General features: G+C 37.3%; 4 protein-coding genes across 6 annotated transcripts; all 4 read right to left on the bottom strand.

Moving 5' to 3' along the window:
- Positions 1-2,425: 2,425 nt before the first annotated feature.
- LOC147281754 (APETALA2-like protein 1) lies at positions 2,426-5,538 on the bottom strand. 2 transcript variants are annotated; one of them, XM_086246330.1, is made up of 10 exons: positions 4,891-5,538; positions 4,772-4,797; positions 4,637-4,667; positions 4,429-4,516; positions 4,175-4,320; positions 3,887-3,931; positions 3,674-3,777; positions 3,408-3,544; positions 3,174-3,290; positions 2,426-2,766 (listed from the first exon to the last, which is right to left on the bottom strand). In XM_086246330.1, the coding sequence occupies exons 1-10, from the start codon at positions 5,289-5,291 to the stop codon at positions 2,515-2,517; spliced, it is 1,347 nt and encodes a 448-aa protein (XP_086102456.1). In that variant the 5' UTR covers positions 5,292-5,538; the 3' UTR covers positions 2,426-2,514. The 2 variants fall into 2 exon arrangements, with proteins under 2 accessions (XP_086102456.1, XP_086102457.1); XM_086246331.1 differs by lacking the exon at positions 3,887-3,931.
- A 4,396-nt stretch (positions 5,539-9,934) lies between these two features.
- On the bottom strand, positions 9,935-11,638 carry LOC147281753 (protein NUCLEAR FUSION DEFECTIVE 4-like). Its single transcript, XM_086248135.1, has one exon. The coding sequence runs from the start codon at positions 11,636-11,638 to the stop codon at positions 9,935-9,937; it is 1,704 nt and encodes a 567-aa protein (XP_086104261.1).
- A 582-nt stretch (positions 11,639-12,220) lies between these two features.
- On the bottom strand, positions 12,221-14,625 carry LOC147281752 (large ribosomal subunit protein uL4-like). Its single transcript, XM_086246816.1, has 2 exons — positions 13,447-14,625; positions 12,221-12,705 (listed from the first exon to the last, which is right to left on the bottom strand). Exons 1-2 carry the CDS (start codon positions 14,548-14,550, stop codon positions 12,592-12,594), a joined length of 1,218 nt encoding a protein of 405 aa, XP_086102942.1. The 5' UTR covers positions 14,551-14,625; the 3' UTR covers positions 12,221-12,591.
- Positions 14,626-16,217: 1,592 nt separating this feature from the next.
- On the bottom strand, positions 16,218-19,386 carry LOC147281751 (protein REVEILLE 8-like). Of its 2 annotated transcripts, none has more exons than XR_015122806.1 (9): positions 19,196-19,386; positions 18,753-18,810; positions 18,544-18,667; positions 18,293-18,451; positions 18,081-18,182; positions 17,830-17,939; positions 17,513-17,572; positions 16,771-16,891; positions 16,218-16,603 (listed from the first exon to the last, which is right to left on the bottom strand). XR_015122806.1 is itself a non-coding variant. In XM_086246380.1 (9 exons), exons 1-8 carry the CDS (start codon positions 19,369-19,371, stop codon positions 16,796-16,798), a joined length of 867 nt encoding a protein of 288 aa, XP_086102506.1. In that variant the 5' UTR covers positions 19,372-19,386; the 3' UTR covers positions 16,218-16,603; positions 16,771-16,795. The 2 variants fall into 2 exon arrangements, 1 of the variants encoding a protein (XP_086102506.1); XM_086246380.1 differs by having other exon boundaries at positions 16,771-16,873.
- Positions 19,387-20,200: the final 814 nt, after the last annotated feature.

Raw genomic sequence — 20,200 nt, 5'->3', positions numbered from 1 at the left:
TATATAGAAATAATAGTGACAAATGAGTGAAGCATTCGAAAAATGAAAGACAAAATGGAGTCAGGTGAGTTGAGTTGGTGTAAATAGTATTGAAAAAGTTTGGTTGAAAACCCAACGTGGAAACAGCATACATATTATAAAATGTAATGCACAGTACTACACATCAAATCACGAGCTCTGTGAGTACTGCAAAATAAAGCTCCCATCAGCTATTGTACCAACACCGGACCCACAGCACCAGTCAGTCATAGGTGACATGCTGACAGCCTCGTAGCCCTTCAAGTTTGTACGTACAGCAAACTGCAAAAGAAAAAGAGTGAAGACACAGATTGTGAAAATACATAGACACAGAGACACAGGTGAGTAAAGGAAGATGGTCCTGAAAATACATAAAATATTTTGTAAACAATCTTTGCCGATCTTATTTTTTATTATTTTAATTTTATAGTGTAAATTTATGATTAAAATTATTCATTTTTTATATTTAATTATGAAGATCATATATTCAAAAAATTAATTAAATCAAAAATCGTTTAGTTATGTAATTGTAATCAAATAAATAGATAATTTTAGTAATAATTTGATTCAACGTTTGTTTATTTGATAATAATTATATGATCAAATGATTGTCAATTTAATTAATTTTTTACAAAAATAATCTTCAAATAATTATCTAAAAAATGAACAGCTCCGATAATAAAAATATATTATATAATAAGAATAATAAAATAGAAGATCAAGATGGATAACATTCCCCAACAAATATTACTAGAGTCACTAACTATTGTCCCAATAATATTAGACACACCAAATATTGTGAAATGCTTTAGCATATATTATAATAATTAAGATTTTGTTAAAACTTATAAAATTTGAATGAAAGTTAGTTTCTATTTTTAAACAACTAATTTTTGGGTTACATTGGAAAGTATTGAACACTAGACTTAACATATTCTTAATCTATTAGCCCACTTATCATTTAAGCTTATACCAAAGACATTATTAAGTAAATAATTTAGAATAGTAACTTTGACAATATAACATGAATAAACAAAACATTTGGGTTGTTTGATTTTGTGTACAATTCATATGGGGGCTCAGGGATAAACTTGTTCCTCACTTTTTTACATGAAATGACCCTAATAATATTGTTAAGTTTCTAAGAAGTAATAAAACAATAATATTTTTTGTAGAATAATAAAAATAATTAAAAATATGAAAAAGGGAGATATAATGGGGGTATGAAAAGGCTGGTGGAGTCATGAATGGTTTTACCCTTGAGACTTGAGAGGTAAAAAGTACAACAGGCTTTTCATGCTGCTCATAATAAATACTTTAATATATATACACATTACAGTTGGTAGGACCGTAGGACCCTCTCTCTCTCTTTCATGTTTTGCAGTGTAGATGTACTGCACAGATCAAAGCCAAAGCCGAGGAATCCGGATACTTATTATTTTAGCAAAGATATGGAACCAGAGGAGACCCCCACTTGTCCACGTGGCGCCCGGTTAACAATAGAAGAACAAGCCACAATTCAATGGGAAACTTTTGACAAGTTTGGAAAATTAGTTAAAGTTTTTTCAATTTAAAGACCGACAAAAAAAAAAAAAAAAAGACTTTTAGCCTTTAGATTTAAAAAGTATTTATATATCTAACCCTCAAATAATATTCATACTCCCTAAGTAATGCTCGAGGTTGAGTACTTCGAACAATATTAAATGATTTAGATTTCTAAAGTTTTAATAAAAGGGTTAAAATCTTTAATGGAAACAAAAGAAGGCTTTAATTTTAAAATTTTTATATGTAATTATAATATCATATTAATTTATGTGATAATTTATCACGTATATGATAATACCAATTTACTTCTCATATATAATTATTATGCACATATTAAAATCTAAATAATCTCAAAATTCCTACCATTAACCAGGAATATGAAAACCCAATAATTAATTAATTAATTTATTTTCAGTGTTACCATCCAAAGAATAATGCAGTTTTCTAATCAAGATAATACTCAATTGAAGGCCATACCTCTTATTTAAAAACTTAAAAAGAGGTCCAAGTTCAATTTTTTTAACCCTAGGATAGGTTACTTAGCTTAGAGAAGGTGGGACTGTCATTCTGTACCTAATTCATTAAATAATCACAAGATTTATGCCCAAATTAGCGATCTGACAATCAGAAATAGGATACCATGCATGTTAAAGTACAAAGACACCACCAATTAAAACAACATTTTAAAGTGAACCTTGCCAATGCCAAATCAGCACATCAAAGGAGGGCCACGTAAAAGAATGTGACCACAAGAAGGCAAAACTACCTGAATTTTTCCATGCCAGCATACTCAGATGCTTAAGTGTCATAGGAGCTTTACATGATGAAAGAAAACAAATTCCATTACTAATCTTCCTGTCTTTCCTAGTTAACCCCCCCGCCTGCCCACGGAGACTACATTCTATACTTAATATTACCGTATAGTGGTTATATCCTACCTGGTACTGGTTTTCAGCTCCTGCAATAAAAATGGGGTATGTTGTTGGTGATTGATGGTGAAAAATGGTGGTGGAGAATTGTCGTATTTGGGAAATGAAGTTGAGTGACAGCAGCTGATGATGAAGTGGTTGTTGAAGAAGGGAATCCTGATGATGCTGCAGCAGAGAAGAGTGGCACTGGAGTTGCTCCACCATTATGGCCTTGGATTTGCCATGCCCAATTAGGGAAGGAGTTAGCATCCATACTCTTCTCTGTTGCTCTTTCCTGAAACAGCAAAGACAATTAAAGTTGTTAGCTAAAGCAGGAAAACTAGAATTCTCAGTGATTGATGGTTAAGAGGTGATAATTCCTCTTTGCACACAAGGAATGGAATTACAAGGGCCTCCTAAAGTGAAAATTTGGTCACATTAGGAAGCCTGAACCCGCCCAGGGCATACCAGCTATCACAAGGTGATGTATTTTCTAACAATAGAAAGATATATAAACCCAAATAGTAACTTTTCACAGACGTTCTAACTTCTAACACGTTTTAACACAAGAACTTAAGTGCATGTACATGATCAAATGAATATATTGCAAAGGTCAACAAGAAATACTGAAGGCAGAAAATTAAGGTTTTAAGAGCTTCTTATAAAAAGTTATTATAATGGCTAGGACTGAATGCAAATTACCATATGTATGGGAAAGAAACTGGAATTCACGCTGCTCATTATAGGAGGTGCCTCAGACGCCACCATTGAGCCATGAGATAGTTGAGCCCTCAAAGTTGCTGAAGCAGAGTTCTCATTCTGTAAAGAGAACAACAAAGTGCTTTAAAGCGACAAGCTTAATTACTCAAGTTGTGAAGTGCAATGGAAGATAGGAATTGAGCTGAGAGGGGTTTTCAAAGTTGATCCGAAGATTACCCTTGCTCTCATGTGAATAGGAATGTTATCGCAGCCTAGCTGCAAAGGAAAGCTGCTTAAATTGATGTTCTCCTTTTGGAATTCAGAAACCAAAGGGGGAGCAATTCCCAAGTTCAGATCAAGACTTTGGTCACTGCCTGTATTAAAAGGGTTATAGATATTTGATACTTGATAGAAACAAAAGGCTCGAGAAGTGTTTAGCTCAACTGAATTAGCAACAGATTACATAAAAACATCATATAAAATGGATTCTCTAACAAAAATACCTCCATTGTTGGCCTCAGACATTATCTCCCCATCATAAGAGCTTGGCTCAAAGTTGGTGACCGCTTCTCTTCCATTGCATTTGATGGCAGCCTTGTCATATGCCCTGATTTCAAAAGAACAACACTAAACCGACTTAAATGCAATCCAATGGTCAATAAGATCTCAAAATTTAGACATCGGGTAAAATGGTGCCTATTTATTATCGTAAAGACCTTGCAGCTTCAATCTCGCTATCAAATAGGCCAAGGTACATATACCTGCAGGCAAGCAATGAAATACCATACCCAATGAAAACCAATTTCTCAACTCATCCAAAAATTCACAAAAACCAAGTTACAATAATTTATGTGGTCCTTGCTGAACAAAATTCTTTGTTCCCTTGTTCACTTATCATAATTATTTAGACGACCACACGAAAGAATACTAAAAACTCATATTCAAAAATCAAGTGACTAATCGAAAAATGAAACAATAATAGCAAAAGAGAAAGGGTTTCTCACTTTTTTCCCAGAAACTGTCCCATACGAGCTTCCCAGCGGCCACATTTGTGCAGTGTGACTCCCCTGTATTTTGAGCTTCCTCTTGAGAAACCAGTGCTCTGGCGACGCAGGATATGAACAAACTCTTCCTTTGTAAAATTACTCATCTGCATTACAATATCTAAATCAACCCCACAAACGAAATAAAACAAAAACAATCCCAGCACTGTAAAAAGCTCCACAGCACATACATAAAATCATAATCTAAAACTGACCTGCTTAATATCTTCATCATAATCACTAACAATGAAATTAATATCAGCCTCAGTTCCACGGAACTTGATCGCAGCTCGATCATACGCCCTATAAAATCATTTCACCAAATACCCAAAAAAAAAAAAAAAGAAAGAGAAAAAACCCAAATCAAACACTAAAAAACTATTATTACCATTTATATTACACACTCAGATTCTTAGTTCTTACCGAGCTGCAGCATGGGCAGTGTCGAATCCTCCTAATAAAGTAGAATTAAAAGCAGAAAAATCAAATAATAAGCACAAAAGAAAAAAGGGTAAAAAAAAAAAAAGCGATTATGTGGTGGATTTTCGTTTTACTTACCCAAGTACACCTGTTTCCCGCAATCCCTGCACGAAAAAAAGAATGAGAGCTCAAATGAAAAGACAATCCAAGTTTCCAAACAGAGTACTGGATCACTATCACCGCAACCAAACACTAACCAAATATGCGATTCCCATCTTCCAGTTCTTCGATAGAACGTAACGCCCCGATACTGCGAGCTCCGGGACCTGGGTCCTCGCCGGCTCTTCTTGACTTGGTGCTGCTGGGGCACGATCCTCTGCTCCGCAGCCGCAGGAGGAGCACCACCGTAACTGGAGGAGAGCCCCAGCCACTGCCTCGTGGATGACGAAGAGGAAGAGCGTACGGATTGGTCGGCGAGCGGGAAGAGCTGGATGGTCCGGGGGCCATCGTAGTTGTCGGCGGCGGCGAGGACGACGTCGTTTGGGGTGAGGAAGTTGAGAGTGGAAGAGGAGTCGTTGTCGTCGGCGGAGCTGAAGCTTCCAGAGCTTTCCATGTTGGTGGAATTGGAGCAGAGGACGGAGAGGTTGAGATCCAACATTGGGTTGGTGGGTGGTTTAGTACGTGAATTGAGAGCAATGGGGTTGAAATTAGCAGCGGTTTTTGTGGGTTGTGTGGTGGTGAAGAAAATGAGAGTGGGAGAGCTTCATTGAGCTTCGTTTTGTACGTGTTTGATGTAATGAATGAGAGAGAGGGAGAGGGTGGCAGAAGAAGAGAGGTTGAAGTTGAAGTTGAAGAATCGCCGGCGTAGAGGAATCATAGTGAGACTGAGGTCGGCTTTATGTGGGAGTGGGACTTTCATTTCATGCACACAGCACACCACCCCGCTGTGACTGCCTGTGAGAGAGAGAAATTAATAAAGTTGTTAGAGAGAGAGAGAGATTTGGTGCTTGACTGCTTGCCTGCTTGGTGATGGAGCAAAGAACAAAGATTAAGGAGGACAGGTCCTCACCAAAAATAATAAAATAATAATAATAATTAAAGGTCAGGTCAGGCCTCTCCTAGTACCCCATCCTATTAAGCTCTATTCCTATAATCCTATGCTATTCTCTCCTTTTCTTTTTCTTTTTTGCCTCTTCTTCTAGCCTTCTAGAACAACACTTGGATTATTCTATTTTTAATGATGATTTACCACTGTGATTAGAGTGTTAATTTGTACAGTTAATGTCTGAATTCTCTTTCCCTGGCCAAACAAAAATGTCTGAATTCTCATTGGGGTTTTTTCTAACTTCTATAATACAAATTAGCAGTTGGGAAAAGGCCCTAACATTAAGTCATTACCCTCTATTATTTATTTTTTTGGTCAGATACACTCTCAACTTTAATTTTCTTAAAATTTCGGATTACCTTCTATTATAAGAGTGACTGTCGTATTTTTCTTTGGGGTGAAAATTTTGAGGGTGGCATAGTGGGCTGAGAGGGGCTGAGAGGAGGGTTCAATCAGTCAGGCTAGTGGAGTAATGGGGTTGTGTAGCTGTGTAGGCTGTGTAGGCTGTGTAGGCTGTGTGCATGTCATATCTCATACATAGGTGGGTGACTAGACCTTTCCCTGGTTAGTATTGCCCCCACACCCACCCTTTCATTTGGATGACACATACCCCTCCACATATCTATTCCATAAAGAATATGATCTATAATTTATGACTTTTTTTGGTCGAATATCTATAATTTATGACTTAGTAATTTTTTTGGTTGGGACTTGGGACTTGGAAGCATCAGAATAAGATATGAAATGTTGGCCGACTTGGCTACCTTTTAAGGTAGCTAGCTCAATTAGGCTTTGTTTGCTTTCTCTTTTCCTTTTCCTTTGGTTGCTGCCTATAAAATGACAGATTAGAGTTAATCAAACACTAACCTAAAAAAAACACTAAATTTTACTTAGATGTGATTGTGTGTGGGACTAATACGTTGGCCCAAATGTAAAAGGGAGGGCTCCTTATTTCTCTATAAAAGGAATCCTTACCCCAAAGGCTTTAAAACCCTTCACTATATACCCATTCCATCATCCACTCTTTATTTTCTTTTTACAAATCTCAATATGTGAAATTTAACACTTTCTCTGTCGCAGTGAAAACCAACAACCAATGCAAATGTAGCCCGAAAATTTTGGATTATAAATTTGGTTGTGTTTGTGTGATTTTACTATCTTTCTAAGGCCTTCCACTATGGTAAATCCATTTTTTGTGACCCAAAACCCATTTTGGGTCACAAATAGTGCTGTGACCCAATTCTCACATTTATGGTGCTGTGACCCATTTTGGGTCACAGTGTTTTATACAATTTTAAAATATGCCTAATATTGATTAAGTGATATTTAATTGATAATTTTAAATTTAAAGTATAATAAAAATGATTCTAGTGATCTTATTTTAATGAGATCTTTAAAATAAGGTCAATATTGAATATATTTAAAATAAGAAAATTTCATAAATTAGACAACATAAGCCTTACAACATCGGGACTTCAACAACCACAAACAAGAAAAACAACACGATGATTTAAAGGAAAAACAAGTATAACATGATTACTAAAAGAAAAAACAAGAACAATACGAGGATTTAAAGAAAAAACAACAACAACAACTGCATTCGACATGACAGAAAATAAATCGAACTTCTTATTCGGTCAATATGTTGGGGCAAGTGGTGGGTTCCCCTCTCGGATCCAGATGTGCTCAATCAAATTAGTTTTTAGGGATTCGTTGACATTTCGGTCCCTAAACAAATTCCGACGAACATTCATCTCAGGTAATGATGATGGAGCGGCACCGGTCGGACATGGTTCTAAATTGTGATGAAACCATATGAGTGTTGTGTGATATATATAGACCCATTTGAAAATATAGCTGTTGGAGGGTTTGGGGAATTTTTTAAATTTTTTTGAAATTTTTTGGCAATTTTTTGGATATTATATCTATTTTAAATGATTTATTAAATATTTGTTAAAAAAAAAAAAGATATGGCCGATCTGGACCGTTGATTATCAACGGTCCATTAATCTCGCCTTTGATCCATTTCCGGCCCATCTTAAAAAAAAAAAAAAAAAAAAAAAAAAAAGGCAAAACGCAGCAGCCGTTGATCACCAACGGTCATCTCATCTGGACCGTTGGTGAGTCAACCAGCCAGCCACGCGTCAAGCGCCGAGGAAGCCATGCGCTGCAACCGAGGAAGCCAGGCGTCACGTGCGTCAGCAGCAGCAGCCGACACTTGCGTCAGCAGCAACAGGCGCGGGGCCCACCTCTCTCTTCACCCAGCTCCGGTTTCTCTCTCTTCATGTGGGCTGATAAAGTGGATTTGGGTCACACCACAAAATGGGTCACACTGAAACCCTCTTTTGGGTTACACTTTGGGTTACACCCTCTTTTGGGTCACATTTTCCGGCCCATAGTGTTAGGGTGTGACCCATTTGTGGCCCAAAATGGGTTTTGGGTCACACAATCCGGCAGCATAGTGGAAGGCCTAAGTTGAGTCAATTTTAAGCATCAACAGGATGTTTAAAAAAAAAAATGACACATGGTTGTTCACTTACGAAACTATTTGGACCACATCTATTAATATTAATATAGTTTACAATGTTGTAAATATAATGAACACTCTTTAATCATGTTAGTGATTAGAGCAATATTATGTAATTGTCTCTAATTTTATACGATTGCTTGCTTGATTATGGGACATTACTTTTTCTACTATTCTTGTAATTAGTATAAATAGCCAAATAGGAGTTAACCTAAATGGAATAATATACACTTTAACTCTTCAATTTTCTCTCTATATTACAACATACAGTGTGACATAGAAATGCAATTCATATTGTATTCCGCGTTCCTCAACATATTTGTAATACTGTATGCATATTCACGTCGCATGAACAGTACCCGTACACGTCTTCAAGTACTCAAATTCGCCAGTGGTCAAAGTAGGTGGGCCCATTAATTAAATGGGCCAAGTAAATCCTCATTCAGAGCCCACGAGTTGTACTGTAGAGAAAACTCATAAAAGAAATACATTCCAACTTCCAAGTAGGAAAGCTTGGCACGGACTGTTATCAACGATTTCATACATTTTATACAGTTTAAACTTTCAAAGAACAATGATGTATCATGGGCTGGAAATAGGTATACTACACAGTCTACACCTAACATTGTGGGATCGATTAATTGCAGTTTGATATGACTAAACTGCTAAGGAATTAAAAATTTAATAAAGGATAACATTGTAACTTAATTAACCAACAATAGTTCGGGGGCCTAACTCCTTGTATCAATTTGAGGTCCACATGAGAAGATAATAGAGGTTCAAATAGGATTACCAACTACAAATTTGAGGTCAACATGAGAGAATTATGTTAGGTAATCACTGAACTTCAAAATGCTTAAACTGCTAGGAAAAAAGCCAAGAAAGTATATTGAACCGACTTCTTCTTCCTCAGGTACAGTCTCATTTTACACATAGAAAAAATATACATGTAGCCTCATCCTACACTTTCAAACTAACAAAGAAGTGAAGAAAAAGAAGTAGAGGATGTTATTAAAAAGGACACATGATTAAAAGAGATAGAAAAATAGATGGAATTAATAGAGTGGATTAAAGTGACACACGGACAAAAGTTGGAGAACTATAGGGGAACCAATAAATAAGTTAGAGAATCAAAGTGATACTCGGGTAAAAGTTCAAGGACCATGGACTTGTAACTCTAGTGGTTAAAAACATTTACCTCTATACCCAAGGCTAGAGTTTGAATCTTCCCCTATACGGCTATACCCAATTTGCCAATTCTTATCCAAACTAAGGTTTTAAATTTTTAATGATAAGTTATATAATTTTTGAACCCAAAAATCTTAAGCTGTTAAAGAATTGGCAACCATATATGTATGGATATTAAATTTACAAGAGATTATTGTGTAATTGTAACACTACATAGCTAGTATAACAAATCTATTAAAATTATACAATTATTAATATCTAAAATTTTATATCCTAAATTTATAAACTCGTCGTCCACCCTTATTATAACACATGGATTAGGTAATCACGTGACGGTGTTATGGTTACATACAGTAATTTTTCCAAATTTACAAACATAACGATTCAAAACCTCTCTATCAATCAGAATGTGTACCACACTCTACGTATCCATATGATCACTTGAATTCCCTCCATTAACGTACATATGATCTCAATGAAGTCATTTATATCTCTGTACAGCTTTGGTTTTCTCTGCATTCTCTCTAAGCTTCTGGTATACGTCACCTTTGTAGAATTGCTGCGTCCTCTTCACCAAAATAAAGGACACGAGAGCTGAAAACAATGTGACTGTAGCCAAAATTGTAAAGACGATCCGAAAGCAATGCGGTCCAATGCAGTTGAGATCCTGGCCTTCGATCCTCTTCTGACCGAGCCTTGCAAGTTCCTTGTTAACCGCACTGTCGTATAGCATCCCAGCCACCTTAACGCCGAACAAATAGGAGCCAGCAGGACTCGCCAATTGGGCACAATTGAAGAGGGTCGAGAAGTACCTCAAGCCGAAGATTTCGGATATGATTGTTTGAGTCAATGACATCTGAGCCCCGAAAGTGAACCCGATGATGACCGAGGCAATGTAGAGAGAACCAGGCATGGGAAAAGCAATGAGGAGGTGTGCAATGGTGTTAAAGAGGAGCATCATTGTGATCATTTGGGGCCGAGGGACTTTGTATCTCATGAGGAGGGTTTCTGAGATGAACCCTGCAAAGACTCTGCCTAAAAAGTTCCATATGTTTTTGAGTGACACAAAGGTGTTGATGGTTTGGGGTTTGTAGCCTAATGACTCGCCGATTTGGCCTAGGTTGTCCCTTGCAGCCCAGCTGGAGCCAAGCACGAAGAGCGTTAGGACGAAAAGAATCAACATCTCGATGCTCAAGAGCGCTTGTAGAATGGTGTGGTCTTCTCCAATCGGTGGTTTGTTGAAAAAGTTGGAGAAGAAAGATGATGGTGTTTTGGGTGCGGAACAAGGAGAGGATGAGCCAGATGATTTTTCAGGTTTTGATGACAGTTTTTGTGTTGTTTCAATGCAACTCAGAGGATGAGGAGGGCGTTGCTTGAGCTTGTAGCGCACCAATTCCTTTCTTATGATAACGAACAAAGGAAACAGAAGCAGAACACAAATAGCAGTGGCTATCACTTCTTGGGTTCCTTGGGAGAAATGAATGTATTTCTGAGTGACATTTATAACCATGAAAAGCAAGGCAAAAGCAATTGATGCGTAGAGAAACTGGAAAAACACTTTGAGCTCATTTTCTTGGTTTTCAATCTTGATGGGTCGGATTGAGTACACAAACATCACTGCAATGGCTGCTGGGAACCACCCACTGAAAAGAATCATAGACTTCTTGTCATTGCCGTAGAATGCAAGCCATAGTTGGGTCATGATACCCCCAGTCATCCCATGATACCCTTTGAGAATACCAATGACAATGCCACGGCTTTCTGGGAAGTTTTTCACACATGTCACAATTGTTGCTGTGCTTATGAAGTGTATAGAGCTTGCTCCAATGCCAACGTAGGCACACATAAGCCAGATTGCTGGCTGGACAATCTTTCCAGTAAGACCTAACCATAAAATGAGGTAGCCAAACAAGTGCATGGCTGAACCAAGGAAGAGAACGAACCATGTAGGTGTAACCTCGGCAATTAGGCCAGCGAAAATGCCACCATAGGATGACCCAAAACTTTGAAAAGAATCCAACAATTTAAGGGTTGATTTTTCGTAACCAAAAGTGACAATACCCATAGAATAGTTTCCATAATAGGAACCAGAACAGCCTATCGTGATGAGTGAAGCAAAAAAGCTGAACCACCGGCTTTTCACCACAAACACTACAAAACGGAGGAATTCACAGCAGCCCGCCATTGTCTCTCTTTGGTGTGCTAGAGTAAAGCAAAGAGAAATTGGGTTTGTGCCTCTTTATATTGGGTTGAATTGTTGCTGGTAGGAATTGGCATTCAAAATGCCCAAGAGAGTGTGAGTTTTGTTTGTGAGCGAACGCATTGTGCGCTTCTGAAACTGATTTTGTTAGGCATTGCAATACAAACTAGAAACAAGTCCAAAACAGTAATTGGTTCTAAATGAAATCAAGTTGGGATTTACTTTCGTAGTTTTCTTCAACTTTGTAAATGGCTTGAAACTGATTCTAGTTGAAACTCACGCTTGGGTTTACAGGCTCTGACTTGACCATCTAGAATTCTTTGGTTTTCTATTTTCAGAGGAACGAGTGGAGGAATTTTATCACTCACAAGAAGTCCAGTCAAAGGATTTGAGTGCTCCATTTAAGGCAGTTCCAAACGATTGGCCATTAAGAATATTGTTAAACTTAATTTTGCTTAATATTGGTTATCAAGGATTTGAGGGACACTTTAGTGTGTCATTATTACCTACCATAATAAATGGACATTGTGAAAAGAAAAAAAAATGTGTTCAACCAAACAAAAATAATAAAAATCAAGTATAAATTTATAATAACACTTTATCATCAGAATCCCATGAGAAAAATAACAAAACCAACGCACCAGCAGCCACCATAGAAGCACATAAAATTAAAGGAAGCCAAACAAAATACTCCTATATTGCAAACCAAAGTATCTAACATTGTCATGAAATTAAATTGACAAACTAAGCTAGTAATATAATTCCAGTACCAATTTATAAAAACACTTCCATAGGACAAAAAGTAGGAGGAAAACTCATTACACTCATTTTCCTGCAACCTCTTATCCATGACTCAAAGTAACAAAAGACGCAGATAAACACCACAACAAATTAGACTAACAGAACAATGTCTTTGATTCTTAAAGCAATAAACTAAATCACTGTGACACACCTAGCCACTTTGTAAAGTTCTCAAACTCTGTGTAATCACTATCAGAGATCATAGTTTGATACCAAGCCTTTCCAGCTGCCTTAATGGTTGAAGCTTCCTCCTGCATTAAAAAACGATCAACAAACACATTATCACATATGCCCAAGATCTTGTAACAAAGTACACAAAAAGATGTCAAAGAAAAATAGAAAAACTCAAACAAAATTGAGCATGATATTTTCATGAAAAGCAGTATTACATAAAGGAATTAAACATTTCCTAACATCAGTATAAAAAATCTAAATCAAGAAATAGCAAAAGTTAGCAAAATGTAATAACAATGTATCACTATAGTGAATGTTTTCAATTACCAAAAGAATTGTAAGGAATATCGTCTGGCAAGAAAAATTTACTAAACAGAACTTTATGAGTAAGATTTTCAAAGTCTTTCTAGGACTTGCTTTGCAAATGATAGTGATTGAAGTGTTGTTATAAACATTAAAATAAATAGATAATAGAATTTTCTCTAATAAAAATACATAAACTAAATACAAACACATGTATAGCATATGAAATATAACTATGTAAGTACATGATAAACAACATAAACTGATATGTTAACATTAGTTCATTTTGTATATAATTAGATACAAACTCAAGTTGTTCATCATGTAGTAATTAATACAAGCAGGCCATCTAGTCACAGGTTCAAAACAATCATCGTGTGCTCTATACTGAAACCAATCTCTACCAATATCCTCTAAAACCAAAAACACTACATTACAAATTAAACCCATCACCTAACTCAGCATCAAAAGCAAAACAAAAACAAAAAACATATAAACGAAGTGGGTCTGATTACCTTGGAAATGGGTTTTCTCTTCTTGTCCAGCTTCTCCTTCTTGGCCTTGACACGCTCCGCCTCAGCCAACAGCGCCATCCTCCTGGCAGTCTTGGCGTACGGGTTGAGCTTCAACAGAGTGTTGAGGTTCTTGAGCGGGTTCTTCTTCAATGGCGCCCTCTTCACCACTTTCTTGATCGGCCTAACAACGGACTGAACCTCATCGGAGTTGATGATCCTCGCCAAGTCAGCATTGACCATCTTAGCCCTGGGCAGCACGTAACCCTTCTTCTTCTCCGAGGGCTTCTCGAACGACCCGTAAATGGAGTCGAGCTTCTCAAAAGCCGATTTGGTCCAGATCACGAACCGCCCGAGATGGCCACCTGGAGCGAGCTTGAGCAAATTGAGCCTCTCCACATTGACAATGTCGACGCCCGGAATGTTCCGGAAGGCCTTGACGAGCTTTGCCCCCTCATTTCCATACACAATGAGAGGCCCCTTTCGGTTGATGTAGCGGCGGTTCCTCATCTTACCCTTACCGGGCCGAATCGAGTGGCTGTCCTTGGCCTTCTCAGCGTCGGCGTACGCGCCAATCTGCTTCAGCAGCTTAATCGCCGCGGAAGTCTTCTCAACGCTCTCGGCCGAGTCACCGACCACCAGGGGCAGTTCGGGAACAGACTCGATTTTATGCCCACGAGCCAAAACCAGAGAGGGAACAGCGGAAGCAGCAATCGCCGAAACGACGGCGTACCGCTTCTGGTTGACGTTGATCTTGCGGTGCCAGCGGCGCCAGATCTTGGTGGGAGCGAACATGCGACCGCCGCGGCACATGTTGCCGAAGGCACCTTGACCTGCGCGGTGGGTCCCGCCGCCGGGGACACGTGGGATACGCGAAACGGCGCGGCCAGTGCCCCAGGACTCGGCGGAGGTCTGGTGGCCGGCCTTCTTGGAGACGGCGTAGGGCTGGCGGCTGTTCTTGGAGATGTTGGAGTGGACGAAGGTCACGATGTCGGGTCGGATCGAAGACTTCATCACGTCGGGTAAGGGCAGCGTTTGGGCCTGGTCGGTGGCCATGTCGCCGTCCAAGCACTGAACACTGACCAGTGGACGAGCTGCAGCGGCCATTTCAGAGACTGCTGGGGGAGAGTGAGGGGATATGCGATTCTAGGGTTTAGGGTCCAACAACAACAGTTTTGCGTTCCTTTTTATACCTGAAATGTTTAGGTAGGGTTTACAGGTCGGACCAACATTTTATTTTGCATTTCTTTTTCTTTTTTATTTTGAACATTACTTGCAATTTTGCAAATGAAATAAAATAAAGAGTTAATTTCAGTATATTCAGTTCTGTGTAATGTTCTTTTAAAATATATTTTATACTTTTTATTATTAAATTGGTAATTTAAAAAAAATATCAAATACATTCTAAAAAATAAATAAACATATATCAAATAATATTTCGCCTTATTATATATAGTGTATATATTCGGGCCTTACTCAAACGAATAGTGAATTCGTGAAATTCGTACAATTTTTTAATTTTTGAATAGGAATTTTGACCAATTATTTTTTATTTTTGAGTAGAGAGAAGTTGGAATAATGATATGCATAGGTAAATGCTCTAGTTTGTGAGAGTTTTACTTTCACTCATACCTCACAAGTCACAACAACAATTTCGAGTTCTCTCCTCTCTTATTTAAAAAAAAAAAAAAAATCATGTAATGAATTGCTTCTTCTTCTGTCATCACCATGTATTGTAACTTGGGACCGACATTGTCTTTAAATTGTTTCAAATCATATTTCAAATTTCATTACATTAACCAGCCAGAAAAAGGGGAAAAAAAAAATTTCATCGCATTAAATGTTCAGAATTTTATTTCCTAATTAACCATTTTAATAATATGATATTTCATTTTGAGATTTTTTTGTATAAGCATATCATTATATCAGTATTGCCACGATAGAAGGCATTGCGCGTATGTGTAAATAATTTTTTGGAATATTTAAGACGATGAGATATTGGAGGAGACCAGTGTTAGATTTGGAAGATAAATTGCATGGTGATGAAATCATCAAAGGAAGCAAAGTAGGGAGATCAGAATAGTAGTAAATAATGCAATAGCAAAAACGTCAAGCAGTAGTAGCAGAAGCTAGGCATACCAAAGCTAGTTAACATTTTCAACCAGTTCATCACAACCATGAATCATCAAAGGAGGAGTTTAAGTATTAGTGTTTATCCTGTTGCTTTTCTAAGAAATCAGAATAGTGTGAATATATAGAGTTAATTACACTTACACCCCATGAGGTTTATCGTCTTTTCACATACACTCCCTGAAGTTTTAAAATTGTTGCATATAACCCCCTATAGTGAGACAAAAATGATAAGTTATACAAAAAGGCATGCTAAGAGGTTAAATAACCTAATAAGATTACTCAAGATGTAAGATCCAACCTTAATATAAATATTTTATTTATTTATTTATTTTTTTCTCTCGTAAGAGGTTATATGCAATAGTTTTAAAATCTCAGGAAATGTATGTGTAATTTTTAAAACTCCAGAGGGTGTGTGAAAAGACAATAAACCTCAGGGTGTATGTGTAATTAACTCGAATATATAACAGTTCACACAAGTATGCATACACATATTTTGGTTGCTCCACCAAAACCTTGTTAACAATTTGATAAATATATTTTTTTCCAGGTTTCATAACTTAAAAACAATATCGAACTGTCAATGTTATGTTATTCATGTTAAAGTGACAATGGTATGAAGTGCAAGAAGTAACTACACCATGTGGCAAGCAATTTTCACCTTTATTCAAATTCTTGTAGTTTTTCGTTGTCTAAGAATTCAAACTCTCGTAGTTACACACTTCTTCGGTGGTACAGAGGCTGCAAACTGAAAATGGTTTTCGCAAACAAAGATAAAACTACCACTAAACAGATCTTACAAGATATACATACTCGTCAGGAGGGCCAGTAGAATAAAATCACAATATCAATAACTATCCATTGAGGCCATCAGACATTAGATCCTTGTACAGCTTGAAAATTGATAGGAATATTTCTTCCATTCAGCATCCTCTAATGCTCTCCTGGGCTGTGGCTGCAAAACCACATCCCTAAGATCAGATTTGGCCAGCTGTTCTGGAACTATTACACTTTTGCTCCAAGACTATACCTAGTAAATGACAGAAATTTCAAGTAAAATGTCACCAAGTTGTTGTGAAGACAAACACTCACAAGGTAAAAATGGCCAAAAATGAGAAGGGGGGAAGAAAAAGATAAGAGGAGGAAACATAAGCGAGGGTACATTGGTAGATGATATAAGAAATGGAAAGCACATACCAGTTAACTTTAAGTACTAAGAAGTTCAGCATGACGAATCATTAATCTGAGCTTCGGCAACAATTCCTGCAGTAACTGTTTTCATATTGACCAGGACCTTCCTCTAAACCAAACAACATGACTAACCAGTCAACATTAGAGAATGTCACAAATTTTATAAAAAAGAAATATATTTGTATGGTGATGTCAAATTAAATGAGAAGTCAGGACATCAGGGAGAATGAAGAGAGAATGTTGCTAGGCCTTTACTTCCATATTGCATTTTTCATTAAGTCTCAAGATTTTGAATTGTTATCTCAAAAAGAAACAGTCCACCTAAAAAATAATTTAAACATATAATTAGAGCATTTACTATCCTCTATATTTTACACTTATCATTTTTCTCTAAGTCAGCATGTATGATTTATCCACAAAGCCTAGCAGTATTTATTTTTAATACTGCTTGACATTGTAAAACATGTAAGCAAAAAATAAAAAAATGTAGCTTTATTATGCTAGAACAGAAAATCCTTTAGCAACCCAAAAAACAAGTAACTCATGTAAACAACTAAACATTGCAAGTCATATGTGCCACTTTTATGAAAAAGGCAATATATCAAAACCACATTGTTTTTGTTACCGAAATCTAGAAGGGGATTGGGGATTGATGAGAATAAGCATAGCCTCAATGAGAAACAATAGAAACATATAACTTGCTCAAATGAAAATTACAATTATAACAACAAGAAATAGTAATACTTACAATTGGCTCAAAGTCTGGACTAGACAAGTTCATGCTGAGGTTTCTCATCAACAACAAAACCTGCAGAAATAACCAATTACAATTACAGTCACATCACCTCGCACAATTATAATAATTATTATAGGCACACCTCCCCTCGCTATTTATTTATTGGCCAAAAACCACCATTATACAGGGTCTTTTGCTCTATCTGATGACAATAAACTTTTCTCTGTAAAAATGCTAGACAGGCAAATCTTACACAATTTCAAGCATTATAGATTTTAAAACTTGCAAGAATAAATCACTGAAAGTGAAAATAGTTTAATCCAACTCACAGTTTCGAAATTGATGGGATCCATTTCCTTGAGTTTCTGAGCATGGCCCATTGTGTCTGGATCAAAAACACTCCCAATGAAGCTATAAACTTCAGCAAAATCAGGAATACCTGCAACATATGAAATATTATATATATATATATATATATGAAAGATAGTCCACCAGAAATTTTCTAGAAGTTCAAGTCAATGACAGATATAGTCAGCAATTATGGTCTGAGGATTACCATGAAGCGCAGGAGCTTGTTTACCTTGATTTGGTATATGAGAACTTAGTAGCGTTCTACTTGAGCTTCCAATGCCGCTATGACTGCATTTACCAATCCTCGCTACCCCCTTTGATCCAGTACCAGCTGAATCAGTAACACCATACCCCATAATAAGTGCTGGAAAGTTTTCAACAAAACTATTCTACCCCAAGTATATCTAGCAAAGCAAAATACAAAAGAGAGAGTATGCATGCCTTCAGTTCCTTGAAGATGATTAAATTCTTCATGTGACAACACAATTTGGTCTGGTGCAGAATTTATCAAAATGGAAGTTTCATCCCACGGAGAATAGCCAGATGCAATGGGATTAACTGAAGAAGGGTAAGCAATCGATGCTTGCAACGGAAATAAAACTGCCAATCCGAGATTGAACAATTAAGGATGACAACAATTAAGTTTTAAGCTTTAGAAAGACACAATGCCACTATCTTTAACGTGGGAAAACCATTTTTGGAGGCCTTTTGCGGGTAAGGATGAGCAGCCTTGCGCTTTGGCCGTGGAGGAGGCACATGTGCTGTTGTCCCATTCTTTTGAACTTTCAAGAAGTACTTCTGGGCATGACTTCGAATCTGCAAAACGCAGTTCTTAAGCAAACAATAGTCCCCAAAATTCAAACTAATTTCAACCCACAAAGTAGAATTACTTGCTTCAAACCTGAATAACTGTTTTAGAACCCACAAAATCTTCAATTTTCTTCCAGTCACGGTCAAACCTGAAAATTTCACAAAACTTCAAAACTGGTATTCAATGGATGTTCTGTTATAACTTATAAGCCATAAAATTTCCCCACACTTTTCCCATTACATCACTCAATTTTCTCAGAGATAATCACCACTAGTAACTAAACTGGAGCAGCAGAATATCAAAGTCATAAATTGGCAAATTCCAAATGAAAAATACAAAGACAAAAACAAAATAAAAAGTGAAACTATACCACAAAATAACTACACAAAACAGCTATTAAACCCAACAAGCAATCAAAACCACAGATATCAAACAAACCCAACAAATATTTTGCTATCAGCTTGTAAGAGAATAGAAAGTAAGCAAAAAAAAAAAAACACAGAGAAAAGAGAAAAGAAAAAAAAGTGACTGACAGTTGCAGAGCTTCGAGGAACTTGTCGTGCTCTTCTTCGGTCCAGCTTTCTCTGGACTTGGTGATGGTGTAAGGCTTTCGGACCTTCTTGCCCGACCCGCCCGACCCATCTGAGGAGGGCGTTGCTGCTGACGATGTTTCCATTGAGTTCATGTAGTGGCTTTGGAAGGCTGGCATAGACAGAATGAATGAATGTGAAAGAAAGAGAGCCCAAAAAAAAAAAAAAAAGAGAAGGCTGTGGCGCGCTGGGCTCTCTGCGTGTAAGTGAATTGAGGCCGCGCAATTGTTTGACCACTTGGAAGTAGGAAGTCTTCCACTAGGACCACTACGCCGATTTATTGATTAAAATCGTCCCGCGTATTTGGCTTCCTCGCCTAGAGAGGTAATCCTGTGCGACTTCGATGATGCTGCTGTCTCTCTGCTGAATGCTGATGGAGGATTGGAGTCTTGTCTGCAACAACCTCTACAACTTTTTTACACGTGTTTGTTTTGATTGGTGGACGATGGTTTGTCTCCTCAAGCACACTTCAATATCAAGAAATAGAAATAGTTGTACCCGATTTGTTCATTCCATTACTAGTTTACATTTGCAAGCTCTTTTGGATGAGTCACAAGCACATGACCATCACAATATTTTTTTTCTTATTTTAGTGAAAATAATATTTTTGTTTGTTTTTGGTAAGAAGGGGGCAATTGCCCAACTCATTTGCCATCACTATGTCAAATAACTCTTACCATATATATATATATATTTTTTTTGTAGGAAAAAAAAGATTTCAAGGCTTACACAACAACCGACCAAATAAATAACAACCCTAAATCAAGAAATACTCTATGAGAGAAATGTGAACCAGTCACATTCAAATAGTTGACACGTGACTGTAGAGGGGAGAGAGGTGAAGAGATTGGTTTTGGTCTTAGCCAGAGAATCTTCGAGTGGGGCCTCGGCAGTAGTGGCAGGTGGGGGAGGGATGTAGAGGGGATGCAGCCATGCAGGTCACCCATA

The sequence above is a fragment of the Dryas octopetala genome, chromosome 6, assembly GCF_963921425.1.
Source record: "Dryas octopetala chromosome 6, drDryOcto1.1, whole genome shotgun sequence".
Lineage (NCBI taxonomy): Eukaryota > Viridiplantae > Streptophyta > Magnoliopsida > Rosales > Rosaceae > Dryas > Dryas octopetala.
This window is presented reverse-complemented; position numbering and strand designations above follow the sequence as displayed.

Excerpts from the sequence above, each read along its gene's own strand:
- LOC147281754 (XM_086246330.1), bottom strand. The coding sequence starts at position 5,291 with ATGTTGGATCTCAACCTCTCCGTCCTCTGCTCCAATTCCACCAACATG. Across the intron at positions 4,798-4,890 it reads AGATGGGAATCGCATATTTG|GGATTGCGGGAAACAGGTGT; the intron begins GTTAGTGTTTGG and ends TTTTTCGTGCAG. Across the intron at positions 3,545-3,673 it reads GTCTGAGGCCAACAATGGAG|GCAGTGACCAAAGTCTTGAT; the intron begins GTATTTTTGTTA and ends CTTTTAATACAG.
- LOC147281753 (XM_086248135.1), bottom strand. The coding sequence starts at position 11,638 with ATGGCGGGCTGCTGTGAATTCCTCCGTTTTGTAGTGTTTGTGGTGAAA.
- LOC147281752 (XM_086246816.1), bottom strand. The coding sequence starts at position 14,550 with ATGGCCGCTGCAGCTCGTCCACTGGTCAGTGTTCAGTGCTTGGACGGC. Across the intron at positions 12,706-13,446 it reads AGAGAAAACCCATTTCCAAG|GAGGAAGCTTCAACCATTAA; the intron begins GTAATCAGACCC and ends TTTTTAATGCAG.
- LOC147281751 (XM_086246380.1), bottom strand. The coding sequence starts at position 19,371 with ATGCCAGCCTTCCAAAGCCACTACATGAACTCAATGGAAACATCGTCA. Across the intron at positions 18,183-18,292 it reads TCATCTTCAAGGAACTGAAG|CTGGTACTGGATCAAAGGGG; the intron begins GCATGCATACTC and ends TTACTGATTCAG. Across the intron at positions 16,874-17,512 it reads GTCCAGACTTTGAGCCAATT|AGGAAGGTCCTGGTCAATAT; the intron begins GTAAGTATTACT and ends TGTTTGGTTTAG.